This window comes from Octopus sinensis, linkage group LG1 (assembly GCF_006345805.1).
Source record: "Octopus sinensis linkage group LG1, ASM634580v1, whole genome shotgun sequence".
Classification (NCBI taxonomy): domain Eukaryota; kingdom Metazoa; phylum Mollusca; class Cephalopoda; order Octopoda; family Octopodidae; genus Octopus; species Octopus sinensis.
The window spans coordinates 167,894,295-167,910,833 of NC_042997.1; the positions used below are offsets into that span (position 1 = coordinate 167,894,295).

At 36.7% G+C, this 16,539-nt stretch overlaps 1 protein-coding gene across 1 annotated transcript in view; it reads left to right on the forward strand.

Annotated features, from left to right (window-relative positions):
- The window catches only part of LOC115211117 (dynein heavy chain 3, axonemal-like), a 180,634-nt gene that overhangs the window by 107,014 nt on the left and 57,081 nt on the right, over positions 1–16,539 (forward strand). The window contains exons 46-56 of the mRNA XM_029780047.2: positions 1,172–1,351; positions 1,795–1,933; positions 2,839–3,029; positions 6,495–6,590; positions 7,493–7,684; positions 9,914–10,047; positions 11,451–11,613; positions 13,303–13,485; positions 14,595–14,753; positions 15,526–15,597; positions 15,836–16,036. Coding sequence (XP_029635907.2) covers positions 1,172–1,351; positions 1,795–1,933; positions 2,839–3,029; positions 6,495–6,590; positions 7,493–7,684; positions 9,914–10,047; positions 11,451–11,613; positions 13,303–13,485; positions 14,595–14,753; positions 15,526–15,597; positions 15,836–16,036 — 1,710 coding nt within the window. The remainder of the gene's footprint in view (positions 1–1,171; positions 1,352–1,794; positions 1,934–2,838; positions 3,030–6,494; positions 6,591–7,492; positions 7,685–9,913; positions 10,048–11,450; positions 11,614–13,302; positions 13,486–14,594; positions 14,754–15,525; positions 15,598–15,835; positions 16,037–16,539) is intronic.

Consider the following 16,539-nt stretch of genomic DNA (forward strand, 5'->3'; position numbering starts at 1 on the left):
CTATTAAGGCAGCAAGCTGGCAGAATTGTTAGCATACTGGACTAAGTGCTTTGTGACATTTCTTCCAGCTTTACATTCGGAGTTGAAATTCTGCTGACGTTGACTTTGCCTTTCATCCTACTGGGGTACTGGTTGAGCACTGGGTCAATATAATTCTTAAAGACAGGTTCTTAGTGTGGGATTCATTATTGCAAACAAACCTAATATTCCAACAGTGTTAATACTTTTACCATTCTAAACATTCTCTATATATTTCAATATTCTGACCAGTCTAAGTACTCCAACATTGCTAACATTTTTAACATTCTAAACACTCAATCATTTTTAACTTTCTAGACATTCTAACATTCTAAACTGTTTAAGCATTCCTAACATTGTAAGCATTACCAAAATTCTACACATTCCTAAATGTTTCTAAGCATTCCCTAGACGTTTCTAAGCATCCCTTATATGTTTCTATCACCCAAACATTTCTAGGAATTCTCTAGACGTTTCTAAGCATCCTACAAACATTTCTAACCATCTCCTAAACATTTCTAAGCATTTCCCAAACGTTTCTAAGTATCTCCTAAACGTTTATAAGTCTTCCTGAAACATTTATAATCATTCCTTTAATGTTTTTAACCCTTTCGTTACTGTATTTATTTTGAAATGCTCTGTGTTTCTTTTAATTACTTTAAATATTACAAAGAATTTAGTAAAATAACTTGGCTATCATTAAGCTAGTGTTAGGAACATAAATTGTGGCTAAGGTTTGGTGGAAGATTTTAATTCAAAACTTATGGAAACAAGACATTTGTACTCAGAGCCAGTTCTGGTTTCAGCCGGGTTGGTAATGAAAGGGTAAGCATTTCCTAAATGTTTTTGAATATTCTAAGCACTCCTCACACTTTAAACACTCCATCATTTTTAACTTTCTAAACCTTTTAAACATTCCTAGCATACATACCACCATACCTAACTCCCTACATAATGTCATACTTATCTTTATGTTATGCTCTGTTCATACTTCTATGCTTACTTTCATATCTCCCCCATTTTTACTTCTGTTCTTACAACCTCCATTCTTACCTCCAGACTTGTCTCTAGTCTTACCTTCAGACTTAACTCCATTCTTACATCTACACTACCTGTTTTTCTAACTGCCAAACCTCCATATTCTATATTCCAGTTATCTATTGAAGCCCAATTCAAAGAAAAGTTCAACTCTGTGTTTGGACATTTGGCCCCTAAAGGGAAACAAGTCACCCCAAAAGACATGAGGTGTTTAATATTTGGAGATTTCATGGAGCCTAAAGAAGGTAGTGTCAGGTTGTATGATGAGATTAGTGACCAGGATGAGTTGAGGCAGGTAAGTGTCTTGACTATAGATTATTCCCATCATCCTCATTGCCACCATCATCATCGCCACCATCATCATCGCCACCATCATCATCGCCACCATCCTCATTGCCACCATTATCATTGCCACCATCATCATCGCCACCATCATCATCGCCACCATCCTCATTGCCACCATCATCATTGCCACCATCATCATCACCACCATCATCATCGCCACCATCATCATCGCCACCATCATCATCGCCACCATCATCATCACCACCATTATTATTGCTACCATCATCATCGCCATCATCATCATCATCATTGCCACCACCACCACCATCATTGTCACCACCACCATCATCATCACCACCACCATCACCATCATCTCTAAAATAACTGAATGTGAGATGTGAATGGAATATTGTTTATAAGTAAAGCTTTATCATGTGATATGTTTCTGTGAAGGTAATTGAGAAATACCTGGCTGATTACAATTTGATGAGTAAAACTCCAATGGATCTGGTCATGTTTCATTTGGCTGTTGAGCACATTACAAGGATCAACAGAGTTTTGAAGCAACCCAACGGTCACTGTTTACTCATTGGTGAGTATATAGTTTATGGTTCACTCAATAATTTTAATCATAACAACAAGAGCATGACAGACATGTGGCTCATTAATGACACAGGTGTAATTCATTGAAAGCAGATTTAAAGAAGCAAATCTCATATCTAATGGGAAATTGTTGGGAGTAAGTGCTGGGGAACAACTGCCCAATAACAGTTGAGACAAATGAAAATATATCACTTAAAGATCAAACTTTTGAATGACTATCAGATGTGATTCAATATCACCTGTTTATGGCAAACATTTGTAACTAATTAATGGCAAAGTAATAACTCATCAATTATCAAAATAAAAGTAAGCAGATTCAGAAACTTTATTCCACAATGTAGATATAAAGTTTACAGCTTTCTTTTAAAAATCTGTTATATAGATTAGAAGTAGTATATTAATTTAAAATAGCCATCTATGCATCATACTCAATCTAGATACATAATTGAAAGGTAAGTTGCTGTTGTATTGATCCAGATATGACATCTTTGTTTAAAAACACCATGTATATCAGAAGGAGACAAATATTGTACCGGCTGTGGCTAACAAGAACACATAATGCATTTTTCCCAAGTTAGGCCTTATCAGTGATATGTACTCATAGCCAGCCTCATGCCTAAATGAGAAGGCCCAACTAGGTTGAAATACATCTGGCATTCTTGTTAGCCACTGCTGGAACAATTTTCATCTCTTTTCAATATTTTTGTGCTTTCACACATAGCATGTTCATTAGTGATTTTTTTTCTGGATGAATATACAGTAACTTGCTTTTAATGATGCGTTTACATTAAGTATGATACGTAGATGGCTAACTTATTTTAGTTTATAAAATTTGGTAATATTACTTAATAACAGTACTGAAGAAAATTTGACATTTTGCTTTTGCTTTGGTAGGAATTGGTGGAACAGGCAGACAGAGTGCCACACGACTGGCAGCATTCATTGCAGAATTTGAACTTATCCAAATAGAGATGGGCAAAGATTATTCAACAGCTGAATGGAGAGAAGACCTAATGAAAATTATTCGAAAATCTGGTGAAGATAGTACTCCACTTGTCTTCTTTTTGGGAGATTATCAGATCAAGGTAAGCAAGCATCAAGATACCTTTCCACTAACATTGGAACATCATCTGTCCAGTGTTCTGACTAGTGGCATGTGGTGACTGTTGTATTGGGTGTGCTGTCACACCCAATGCCACCAAATTTCAAGCAGGGGTATAACAAAAGTTTTCCATTAAGATTAATGAGTGAGGTTTATCATCATTGTTTAAAGTCCGTTTTCCATGCTAGCATGGGTTGGACGATTTGACTGAGGACTGGTGAACCAGATGGCTACACCAGACTTCAATCTGATCTGGCAGAGTTTCTACAGCTGGATGCCCTTCCTAATGCCAACCACTCCGAGAGTGTAGTGGGTGCTTTTACGTGCCACCGGCACAAGGGCCAGTCAGGCGGTACTGGCAATGGCCATGCTCGAATGGTGCTTTTTATGTGCTACCTGCACAGGAGCCAGTCCAGCAGCACTGGCAACAACCTCGCTTGAATGTTTTTTTTTCACATGCCACCAGCTCAAGTGCTAGTAAGGCAATGCAGGTAATGATCACATTCAAATGGTGTTTTTAACATGCCATTTGCCATTTTTTATGGGTGTGCAGTGTACACCTAGTACACCCAGAATATATGCCTCTGGTTCTAACATCTTTCTAATGTTGAATAATCTTTTTGGTGACACGTTATTGTTTTTATCGAAAATCTCTTTGGCTTCTTAACAAAATCATTGGTATTTAAAATCCATTGATGTTTATTAAATATTTCCTATTCATACCTCCCTCTTGACATATCAGTTTTATTAACAAATTATTAATGTTGACAACTATTTGTTGTTGACAACTTCCTTGTATTGACATCTTATCCATGTTGATATGTCACTGATTTTTGCAAACTACTAATATTAGCCGTTGTGTCTGGGGAGAGTCATTTTCTTTTTGTGCCTTTTTACGTAACACACTCACTGGTAAAATTTCCACTTATTTCTTATTTTTATTTTCCTAAAATTTTCATTGCGTCTTGCAACCTTTTCAATAGTTTTGACTATTCAGGAAAATAAAAATAAGAAATAAGTGGAAATTTTACCGGTGAGTGTGTTATATTATAAGGCACAAAAAGAAAATTACTCTCCCCAGACACAACAGAATATGCTTCAACACACGAACTCACATAAAGAATCTTGTAAACCAAATCCAAAAACGAAACTAATATTAGTATTATATTGATATTAAGAGATTACTTTGTCAACACTACACTGTTGCTAGAATCTTTATAGTGACAGACTCCAAATCCTTTGATACTCTTTCACATTGTCTGCTGTAGTGATTGGTTTTCATGAATGCTTAAATTTCACTGATATCGTTTCTCCATTGATGTTAACACCTTGTTATTTGCTTTGTTTCTCACTTTCTATGTTTAATCTAACCTGGATAGCTGAGATAAGCTTTATTTAATATCTACTAAAGAGCTACAGAATCAACAGGTGTGAGGAGAGAAGGAAAGACTGAGCCTCATAAATTATAAGATGGTTAGATCACTACTGAAGACTTTGACTTCCAGCATTATATCTAGGGGAGATTAGTGATGTAGTCCCTCTCCTCAAGAGCTATATTTTGGTGGTGGTGGGGGGGAGAGATATTTTGAAGTCAATCAGAAGAAAGAAACAGATAAGTACAGAACAAATAATGGTAATGAAACATACAAATAAATTTACAAACAAAAGTATTGAACTTAAAAGAGACTAACAATTACCCATGTCAAAAGGTCAAATAACAACTATTCAGTAACCTATATGTCCAAAAGTTCAGCATCAACAAAATAAGCAAAAAAAAAAGAAAGAAAAGATGCAAAAATCCTCTGAAGACCTTAAAAATCTGCAACTAATTCTGGGTAGTCACAGAAAAGCCATGAATATTTTGAATATTTTGACACATCAAGCAATAAATAAACAGTGAATATAAAAATTTCGGTGTGGTACAAAATGACTCTTCTGCAATTTAAGATCTATAAATTTATTAGGAATACCAAAAAGTAATGCTGTATTTCCAAGCTATTAGTCTGATGTTATGCAACAAATAGTTTACAATTCAATAAAAAATTTCCTTGCCATCAACCAATGAGCATAGAGTTAGTGACCATATGTTAACAGGGACACACTGTATGTGTGTATGCTCTATTGGATATCCCATGGAAGATAAGGACTTAATGAGCTGCATATTTGATATTGCATGCTTTGTGAAATTCGTAAAGGCAACAATGCAATACATACAAGGGAAAACATATGTCCTGATGGTGTGAGTGTTTGAAAATTCCAAAGGTAGTTTAACAAATTAAAAAATAGTGATTTTGATCTTTTAAACGGACAACATCAATAATCTTTTCTACTCTAGACACAAGGCCCGAAATTTTGGGGGAGTGGGGCAGTAGATTAGATCGACTCCAGTACGCAACTGGTACTTAATTTATTGACCCCGAAAGGATGAAAGGCAAAGTCAACCTCGGCAGAATTGGACAACATCAATAATGGCACAGGGAAAACAGCAATTGAAGCAGATCTACATCAAAGTATCAGAGGGTTATCCCAGAGGCTTGATAAACCTTGGTCCTCTGTGCAAGACCATTTCAAACAGATTGAGAAAGTATATAAAGAAGTGGGTACCTCATCCTGCAACCTGATAACACAAGGCCGCATTCAATAAAGAACACCCAAGGAAAGATAAGGGAGCTCTACCTCATCCTTTCACCAGACCCAGCACCCTCAGATTATTGCTTATTCAGGGGTCACTTGAACACTTTACAAGGGTTAAAGCATTTAGAAGCAGAGACAATTTCGAAATTGCTTTTCAAAAATTTTAAGTCTTCTAAAGATCCTGATTATTTTTGCCTGAAGAATCCATAAACAGGTTTCATGATGGAAAAGAGCTATTGCTAATCATCATCATCATCATCATCATTTAACGTCCACTTTCCATGCTAGCATAGGTTGGGCGATTTGACTGAGGTCTGGCAAACTAGATGGCTGCACTAGACTCCAATCTGATCTGGCAGAGTTTCTACAGCTTGATGCCCTTCCTAACGCCAACCACTTCAAGAGTGTAGTGGGTGCTTTTACATGCCACTGGCACGAGGGCCAGTCAGGCGGTACTGGCAATGGCCACACTCAAATGGTGCTTTTTATGTGCCACCTGCACAGGAGCCAGTCTAGCGGTACTGGCAACAACCTCGCTCAAATGTTTTTTCACATGCCACCAGCACAAGTGCCAGTAAGGCGATGCAAGTAACAATCATGCTTAAATGGTGCTTTTTACATACCACCAGCACAGAGGCTAGTTTGATGGTGATTATATTTTGAATAAAAATACATTTATGATATATGTTCTATGTTGATTTGTACTTATTACATTAAATGCAACACTACTTTTCAATATTTTCAATATAAATTTTTTGAAAATTTAAACATTAAACTTAGTGAAATGATCTTTTATAATTTATAAACCAAACAGGATCCATCATTTCTGGAAGACATTAATATGTTGCTGAATACTGGTGATATTCCTAACCTTTATGATAATGAACAACGACTGGAAATTATTGAAAAGGTAAGATTACTACCCTCACTACCACTAATACCACCATCACACCTACTACTGTTGTACAAGAATCAAATAGTGGTCTGACTTGCTAGAGATAGCAGCCAAATGCCCCTCAAATCACACCCTACAGTGTTAAATAAAGAAAGGACATATTGGGTATTACAATTTTATATATCCCTATTGACAGGATTATCTTAGCTGGAATGCTTTTGACGATAGGTCTGCTCTGTAAGTGATGACCCAAGGCTGAAGAACCACACCACTGCCTACATGATTACAGTCAGAACAACCAGTGTTTGCCACTGCTACTACCACCACAACTACCATTGTTACTACCATCGCCATTTATGTCATCTCCACCATCCTCCAACCAGTGCTACCATCACCACTACATCTCCCACTAAAATATTTTGAAAGTTATGCTTTGCTGAAGAGAGCAAAATAATGCTGAAACATTCCCAGAATTATTTCCCATACTTACCAAAAGAATGAAAAGTGTTAGTCATTAGCTTTTATTAGTTTCCATCTCACTGCATATATCTAGTTTTTTGGAGGGTGGGTGTGTTTTACTGCTTCTTTAACTGGATTAGCACTAACTTACTTATGGATAATATAGTCCTAGATACACTTTGCCTTAAAAAAAACATAAAAAAAAGATGTTTGGATAGCCTTTGTTTATAGAGTTTCTCTTTCAGGATAAGCCTAGGGCTAAACAGCAACATCAGTAACATAATAACATGACCTCCTTATTCCATCAATGAGTTATGTGTTCACTTATTGGTCTCTTTCTTATTTCCCTTTTATATAAGCACAAGTTCAGTTTAATTGATTGTAAGGTTTTCACTGTGTAGAAGATTATTAATTTTTTATTAAATGTTATCCATTGCTTCATTGTGGTCTTTGTCTAGATGCAACAGCTGACACTTCAAGAGAATATAACCATTGAATTTACTTCCTTGAATATGTTCAACAAATTTATTGAGCGCGTTCGTCAAAATCTGCATATTGTGTTAGCCTTCAGCCCAATTGGAGAAGCATTTCGCAACAGACTCAGAATGTACCCTTCGCTTATCAACTGCTGCACAATAGATTGGTTTGAGGTAATTATCTCTCACTGTGTGTCTCTCTCTTTTTCTCTTCTGGTATCCCTCTGCATATTTCATACACATACAAACACTCTTACTTACACATGCATCATCATAAGCATCATCATCATCATCGTTTAACGTCCGCTTTCCATGCTGGCATGGGTTGGACAGTTTGACTGAGGACTGGTGAGCCAGAGGCTGCACCAGGCTCAATCTGGTCTGGCAAAATTTCTACAGCTAGATGCCCTTCCTAATGCCAACCACTCCAAGAGTGTAGTGGGTGCTTTTTACATGCCACCAGTATGAGGTCCAGTCAGGCAGTTCTGGCAACGACCACACTCATGCTCAAAAGGTATTTTTACATGCTACCTGCACGGGAGCCAGTCCAATGGTACTGGCAACAACCATGCTCGAATGCTGTTTTTCACATGCCACCGGCACATGTGCCAGTAAGGTGACACTGGCTACAATCATGCTTGAATGGTGCTTTTCACGTGTCACCAGGACAGGAGCCAATCCGGGGCCCTGGCAATGGTCATGCTCGGATGTGCTTTTAAAGTTTCCACTAGTATGAGTGCCAATCAGGCAGTACTCTCATTGGCCACATCAGCAATTTTGATTTTGATTTCACTTGCCTCTGTAGGTCTTTTATCTTTTACTTTTATCTTTTACTTGCCCTGAAGGAGTTAGTCAAATGAACTGACCCCAGTACCTATTATTTTTAAGTCTGGTACTTATTTTGTCGGTCTCTTGCTGAATTGCTAAATTACAGGGATGTAAGCAAACCAACACCAACTGATAATGGTAATAGGGGTGGGGCAAAGATACAGACAACACACATGAAAATACATATATATACAAGGTATGTAAGGTATTTGAGGACATACATTTTTTTGGTCATTGCTGCATTTTTTGCTAACTCTGTATAATCTTTGTTTCAGAAAATAATAATAGCAGACCGTCAGCTTACTCTAGAAATGAAGAGGCATGCTGTTAATGTGGTTATAAAGGCTGAGCATAGCGATTTAGAAATATCTCGATTTTTAAAAGTTGCCAGATCTTTCATCTACAAAGTTTGTAAGGAGCTTGAGACTGAAGATAGAGATGTATCACTAGTATCAAAGTATAAAAAGCATTCTAAATGTTCTGAAATCATCAGAACACCTGAATTTATCCAGCAAGTTCAATGGTCTATTGATTACAATCCCAGAAAGTCCATGAGGTCAATTGCAAAAGATCTCCATGTGTCAGAAGGAACAGTTAGTAATGTTGTCCATGAAGACATCAGATATAGGTCTTATATGATGAAGAAAGGTCAATTTGTCAGAAAAAGCAAAAGAAAATCACTACATCAGATCTAGAAGTCTCTTAAACAAACTGAAAAATCCAGCAGAAGAAAATTTGATTTGGTTTTTCTCAAATGAGAAAAACTTCGACCAAGATCAAAAAGTTAACAAAAAAATGACAGATGGTTATGTGCAGACCCTTCTGAAGTTCTAAGTGTTATGCATACAAACTTTTCTGTAACTGTCAAGGTTTTATGGGTTGTCAGCAATGAAGGACTTGATGCCTCGTTACTTCTTTCCATAAGGCTTTAGAGTTAACTCTGCCACCTACATTGAGGTCCTGGAAATAATTGATAAGCCCTGGATAGATAGTGTATGCAATGGAAGGTCATATGTGTTTCATTATGACTATGCACTATCACACATGGATGACAGAAAATTTTCATGATCACATAACCCCTAACATTTGGCCTCCTAATTCCCAAGATCTCAATCCATTGGACTATTACATGTGGAGTGTTGTTGAGAGAGAGGTCAATGAAAATGTCCATAACACCAAAGATTCTTTGAAAGTTGCCATAGTCAAATTGATGTCCAAAATGAACCAGGACCACTTGATTTGAGCATGTAGATGATTTATATCTCATATAGAAGCAGTTGTTGAAGCTGAAGCTGGCAGAATCATTGACTTGCCGGGCGAAATGCTCTGAGCTCAAATTCTGCTGAGATCGACTTTGCCTTTCATCTTTTCAGGATCGATAATTTAAGTACCAGTTGTGTACTAGGGTCAATCTAATCGACTGGCCCCCTCCCACCAAATTTCAGGCCTTGTGCCTATAGTAGAAAGGATTATTATTATTGTTGTTATTATTATTATTATTATCATCATCATCATCATTCTTATCCTGTTTTTGTTTCTGCTTTTTTTGTTTTTTAAACCCAAACCCTTTTTCAGCAATGGCCAGATGATGCCTTACAACTGGTTGCTAACAAATTACTAGATGATGTGGAGATGCATGAAGATTTGAGACAACAATCAGTTGAGATGTGCAAACACTTCCACATCAGTGTGAGAGCACTAACGACAAAGTAAGTAAATCACATGTTATCTGTCTCCTTTTCTTTTATGCCACATTAGATAACATATCACCAGATGATGAAGGATAGTTTGAAACTGAGATTAACTTCAGATAAGATGTTACTTCTGCCTTCAGGGTTCACTCTCACACTTTGTTATCACTATCTCTCTTTCCAGTTCTACAACGAGAAATACTGTTGAGTGGGGTTCTAATATTTTCTTGTTGTTAGAAGATGAGATGGGTAAGGCAGCAAGCTGGCAGGATTTTACAACATCCGAAAAATGTCTGGCAGTAATTCTTCTGACTCTTTACATTTCTGAGTTCAACTCCCACCTAGCTCAGTTTTTCCTTTAATCCCTTCAGAGTTTAATAAAATAAAGTAGCAGTTCTCATTTTTTTAAAAATATATTTTCATATACATAGGCACAGGAGTGGCTGTGTGGTAAGTAACTTGCTTATCAACCACATGGTTCTGGGTTCAGTCCCACTGCGTGGCACCTTGGGCGAGTGTCTTCTACTATAGCCTCGGGCCGACCAAAGCCTTGTGAGTGGATTTAGTAGACGGAAACTGAAAGAAGCCCGTCGTATATATGTATATGTATATATATATATGTGTGTGTGTGTTTGTGTGTCTGTGTTTGTCCCCTCAACATCGCTTGACAACCAATGGTTGTGTTTATGTCCCTGTAATCTAGCGGTTCAGCAAAAGAGACCGATAGAATAAAGTACTAGACTTACAAAGAATAAGTCCTGGGGTCGATTTGTTCAAGTAAAAGCAGTGCTCCAGCATGGCCACAGTCAAATGACTGAAACAAGTAAAAGAGAATACATAAGAATTTTTTAGTTGAAAAATATTTTGCTTCATTTATGCTGCATTTATTTAGAATATGTTGCCTATTTAATGAATACATACACAAACACACACTCTCTCCCTCTCTCTCTCTCTCTCTCTCTCTCTCTCTCTCTCTCTCTCTCTCTTTCTCTCATGCATACATAGATACATATGTGTGTGTGTATGTGCATGTACAAATATGCATGTATGTGTGTGTAAGTCTGTGTGTATGCATGTCTCTATCTTTATGAATTATTCATCTCCCACATGGGTTTATAGAAATACATAAGAAAAGGAGAATGTGTGATCAAGTTCAGCTTTAGGTACTCATGAGCCTAGGTGTTGTGCCAAAGAAGTGGCCCATAGGCTTCCTGGCTCTCATAACACCAAGATGGTACTATGTGTAGTGCCTTTCTCAGTCGCTTCATTGCCATAAGTTTAATAAGAAGTTTGAACAGAGAATCAAAGCCAAATCATAGTTCAGTCTTCCTCTTCTTCCACCTTCCCTCAACCAGGGGCCTACCTCTACACCACAGAGACAATATTCACTGTAATAATGACAAATCTAATTTCTTTCCTAGGTACTATGAAGCTCTCAACCATCAGAATTATGTGACACCAACATCTTATCTGGAATTAATTCGGACATTTAAGACACTCCTTAGTCAGAAAAGAATGGAAATTCTGACACTAAAGAACCGATATGTTGTTGGATTGGAGAAACTGGAATTTTCAAAGTTTCAGGTTTGGTCAAACAACAATATTCTTTGAGTTCCACAATGCCTAAATTGTCAAAATTGGTAAAAAAAAATAGTTATCATTTCACTTTGCAATATATAAATGCACAAACACAATCAGTGAATAAATCAATAAGCTCAACTAGTTCATATTGTTACTCTTACTGTTCTGTGTCCATGGTAAAGACCCTTAAGTTTTACTGACTTAGTCCATCTCATCATAAATATATGGTATGGGAAGTTACAGACTACCTTGGTACTATGTTTTCTAAATATTAAACTTAGCCATAAATATGTTGTTGGTTATGTCACTGCTGTTTTGCTTCTGGTCAAGCCTGGCAGAGAAGATTCACAAGCAAAAGCACTTCAACCAGTTATTCTTCTTTCAAGGGATATATAGGACTACATCATTGAATACCTTTCATTTTTAGTTTGATAATATGAGTTTTGAAAGATATTTGGCTACTATCTCTAAGAAGTAAAATGACTATGTATGGTCTCCTCCAGGGAATATATCAATGTATATTCTACTTATCTGTAAGAAATGAGATCAAATTCATCCCACATAACAGTAAATAAGTACCATGAAGTAATTGTAAAATAGACTCTATAAAAAGGCTCAATGTACATAACTGTAAATGGGTAGTATAAGCATTAATTATATCATATTTAACCAGCCTAGCTATATATAGGTACCACAAATAAATGGACACCATGGTTATGTGCAGTCACTCTAACTCATAACTAGACACCATAAGAAGATACAGTCCATCAAGGTGTAACTAAGAACTACATGACATAACTATAGGTTTGAAGAATGTATAACTCTCAGCAGAAATTCTCTTATGAATAATAGTTTAGAGCATGATGTACTTGTCCAATATGTCTTGTTTTAGTCACTGAAGACAATGCTGGAGATCTATAAGTGGTATATTGCCTAGGGTGTCTTATGGCCCCAAGGAGCATGGTATTCAATGTTTACATAAATATACAATAATTGTTGATTATTTGGTTGTGTTGATTTCCAAAACAGACATAAATATTTTTGAAATGAACATCAATTTAATCAGTTTCTGAAAGATTCCTGGTGGAAGACTTGAAATTTAGTGAAGGGATATAGTTATTTATATCAACTACTACACTGGTCCTTTATTTTATTTACCCCGAAAAGATTAAAGAGTGAAGTGAGCCCTGATGAGATATGAACTCAGAATGTTAAGAGATGTACCTAATTATTGCAAGGCATTTTGTTTGATAGTCTACCAATACTATTACCAATTCAGTAATATTAATAATCATTTCCATTTATCATCATCATCACCACCACCACCAATAACATTGCTACCATCATCCCTATTGCCACTATCAACCGTTATCATCATCATTATTATCACCATCATTAAGATGGTGGGTGGGTAGAATTGTTAGCACACTAGGCAAAATGCTTAGCAGTGTTTTGTCCATCTTTGTGTTCTGAGTTCAAATTCTGCCAAAGTCATCTTTGCTTTTCATCCTTTCAGGGTCAATGAAATAAGTACCAGTTGCTGACTAGGGTTGATATAATCGACAATCCTCCCTACTCACCCAAAATTTCAAGCCTTGTACCAATGATAGAAAGGATTATCATTACCATCATCATTATCATTGTCATCATCGCTTTCCATTCACACAGTAATTTTATTTATGATTTTTATAGATCAACATCATGCAGAAAGAGCTGTTTGCTCTCCAGCCACAGCTACTAGAAACTAGCAAGGAGACAGTGGAGCTGATAAAAACCATAGAGAAGGAGAGGCATGAGGTGGAAGCTGCTAAACAACTTGTAGAGCAAGATGAAGCTGTTGCTAACAAAGCAGCTACGGAAGCACAGTCTATCAAGGTTAGATGACAGTCATGATAATGATGGTTAGATGGCAATTATGCCGACCATTGACATTCTGTTACTCTGGGGGTCTCTCACACTTTAAATGTTCATAAGCTGTGACCTTTAGCACTTTGAATTTCCTTGACATATTACCTTTGGCTTTTTTGATTTTAGAGACATATTACTTTTTCCAATAGTTCAATGATGTATAACCCCTGGCAGTGGCATAGCTATATTGCATACCACTTAAGACAGCCTTTTGGATTTTTACCTCAATCCCCACTCTGCCAAGATCCCAAGCTGTACTAGCTTATACAGCAAACTAAAATGTGCCACCCCCTCACAAAAGTATCATTCAGGGTGGACCATCCCCATGCCCATCTAGTTTCACTATTGATCTCTGACTCATTGAATTCTTTTGACATCCAATCTCTTGATTGAGCTTTAGTTATATTTGATAGTATCATTGACATATAACTTCTGAACCTTTAGTTTTCCCTTACATAATCTTTTAATATTTTACTGGGGCATCACCTTGAAGGGTTTAGGTCGAACAAATCGACCCCAGGACTTATTTTTTAAAGCTTTGTACTTATTCTAGCACTCTTTTGCCAAACTAGTAAGTTACAAAGACATTAACATACCAACATCAGTCAAGCAGTGGTAGGGGACAAACAAAGACATTCACACATAGATATATACATATATATATATGCATATATACATACATGTGCATGTGTGTGTACACATATATGGTAGGCTTCTTTCCTTTTCCTTCTACCATACCCACTCACAAGACTTTGGTCGACCTGAGGCTACAGTAGAAGACACTTGCCCAAGATGAGATGCAGTGGGACTGAACCCAGAATCATGTGGTTGGGTAGCAAGCTTCTTACCACACAGCCATGCTTGTGCCTTCATATGGCCTTATTACTAAATTTTATTCATGTATAAAAATTTGTATTTTTAAATCTCTACTAACAAATAATGCCAAGCATTATTCAGTTCTCCTATATGTCAATCATTACTCATTTCTCTTCCACTTGCTAATTATAAAAATTTTTGAAGTTTTAAAAATATTTATGATGAGGTAAAATTATATCCTAAATCTTATTTTTCTGCAGAATGAATGTGAAGAAAAGCTGAAGCTAGCCATGCCTGCCTTTAACACTGCTGTTGCAGCACTACATACACTGAAACAAAATGATATCACTATTGTGAAAGCAATGACAAACCCACCTCAAGGAGTAAAACTGGTGATGGCAGCAGTGTGCACAATGAAGGTAATATAGATACAATGTAGGACGTATTCTATAATTTAGATGCATGCAGAACCTATAAGAAGATGGTATTAGCCAGTTCAAAAGGCGGCGAGCTGGCAGAAACGTTAACATGCCGGGCGAAATGCTTAGCGGTATTTCGTCTGCCGTTACGTTGTGAGTTCAAATTCCGCCGAGGTCGACTTGGCCTTTCATCCTTTCGGGGTCGATAAATTAAGTACCAGTTTCGCACTGGGGTCGATGTAATCGATTTAATACCTATGTCTGTCCCCTCTGTGTTTAGCCCCTTGTGGGTAATAAAGAAATAGGTATTAGCCAGTTCATCAGTCCAAAGTTTAGAGTCAAAAAGGAATCCACGATTATCTGACAAGTTCCAACCTTCTGCAACAAGAAAAAATTTACAGAGCCCTTGAACTTTACCATCCCTAATCCTATGACTGTCTAATGCCACCTTACAAAATTTCGCTCCAGAGTTCCTGGGTGCATGATATAATGGTTCTTATTGTTAGGCATTTGGTATATGACATGATTACTACTGGTATTTCTTTGCTTGGGTATATTGTAAATTAAATAATATAGTTGGATGTTTGTGATTATACATGATTACATGTTGTTGATGACAATCTATGTTTATAGCTAAGTTGTAATCTATTTGGGGGGTCAAATCCTTTAAAAAAAAAAAAGAAATGTCACAAAATCATGATGTATTCTTCTGTAATCATGTGGTCATAAACACAAGAATCTTAGAACCAAATATTTCAAATTTCTTCCTTAGGGAATCAAGCCTGATAAGAAAACAGACCAGAATGGTAAAATAGTAGAAGATTACTGGGCTGCATCAAAGAAGGTCAGTTGTTATGGTTGTTGTTATATATTTTTGTTGTTGAAAATATTGATGCAGATTGTGTTGATGGTATCATCATGATTATTGTTAGAACCCTATCTACATGTTGTAACTACTCTAGTTACATGAAGTTGCATGATTTTGCAACTTTTGCTACTTCTAAACACTGTTATTGGGTATTATCTCCATCTCCTAAGTTGTAATCCAGTTCTTTCCACTACAAATTCTTTCTTTCTCTCAGATGCTTAGTGACATGAAATTCTTGGATTCACTGAGAGACTATGACAAAGACAACATTCCTCCAGCAATAATTAACAAGATCCGTGAGAAGTATATCTCTAACAAAGAATTTGATCCTTCAATAATCAAAAATGTCTCCTCTGCCTGTGAAGGTTTGTGTAAGTGGGTGAAGGCAATCGATGTTTACGACAGTGTCATTAAGGTCAGTAAAAGCAAAATTATTTTACAATTTGTATTTTACACACAATATATTTCACTCTAAAAATCAACTGTAACCATTATCTCCGTATTTAAGTATATATTTAGATAAATTATTGGGTTGTCAGTTAAATTTGTTTGTGGAGCTGAAAAGGTAGTTTGATGAATTCTTTAAGTGAAGATCTGATAATTTCTACTGTCAAAAAAGGCATAGACAATCTAGTGGAATGCTGGCAACAAAATTGTTAACAATGGCACAGGAGTGGCTGTGTGGTAAGTAGCTTGCTTACCAACTGCATGGTTCCAGGTTCAGTCCCACTGCATGGCACCTTGGGTAAGTGTCTTCTACTAGAGCCTCGGGTCGACCAAAGCCTTGTGAGTGGATTTTGGTAGACAGAAACTAAAAGAAGCCCGTCGTAAATATGTATTTATATATATGTGTGCATGTGTATATGTTTGTGTGTCTGTGTTTGTCCCCCCAACATTGCTTGACAACCAATGCTGGTG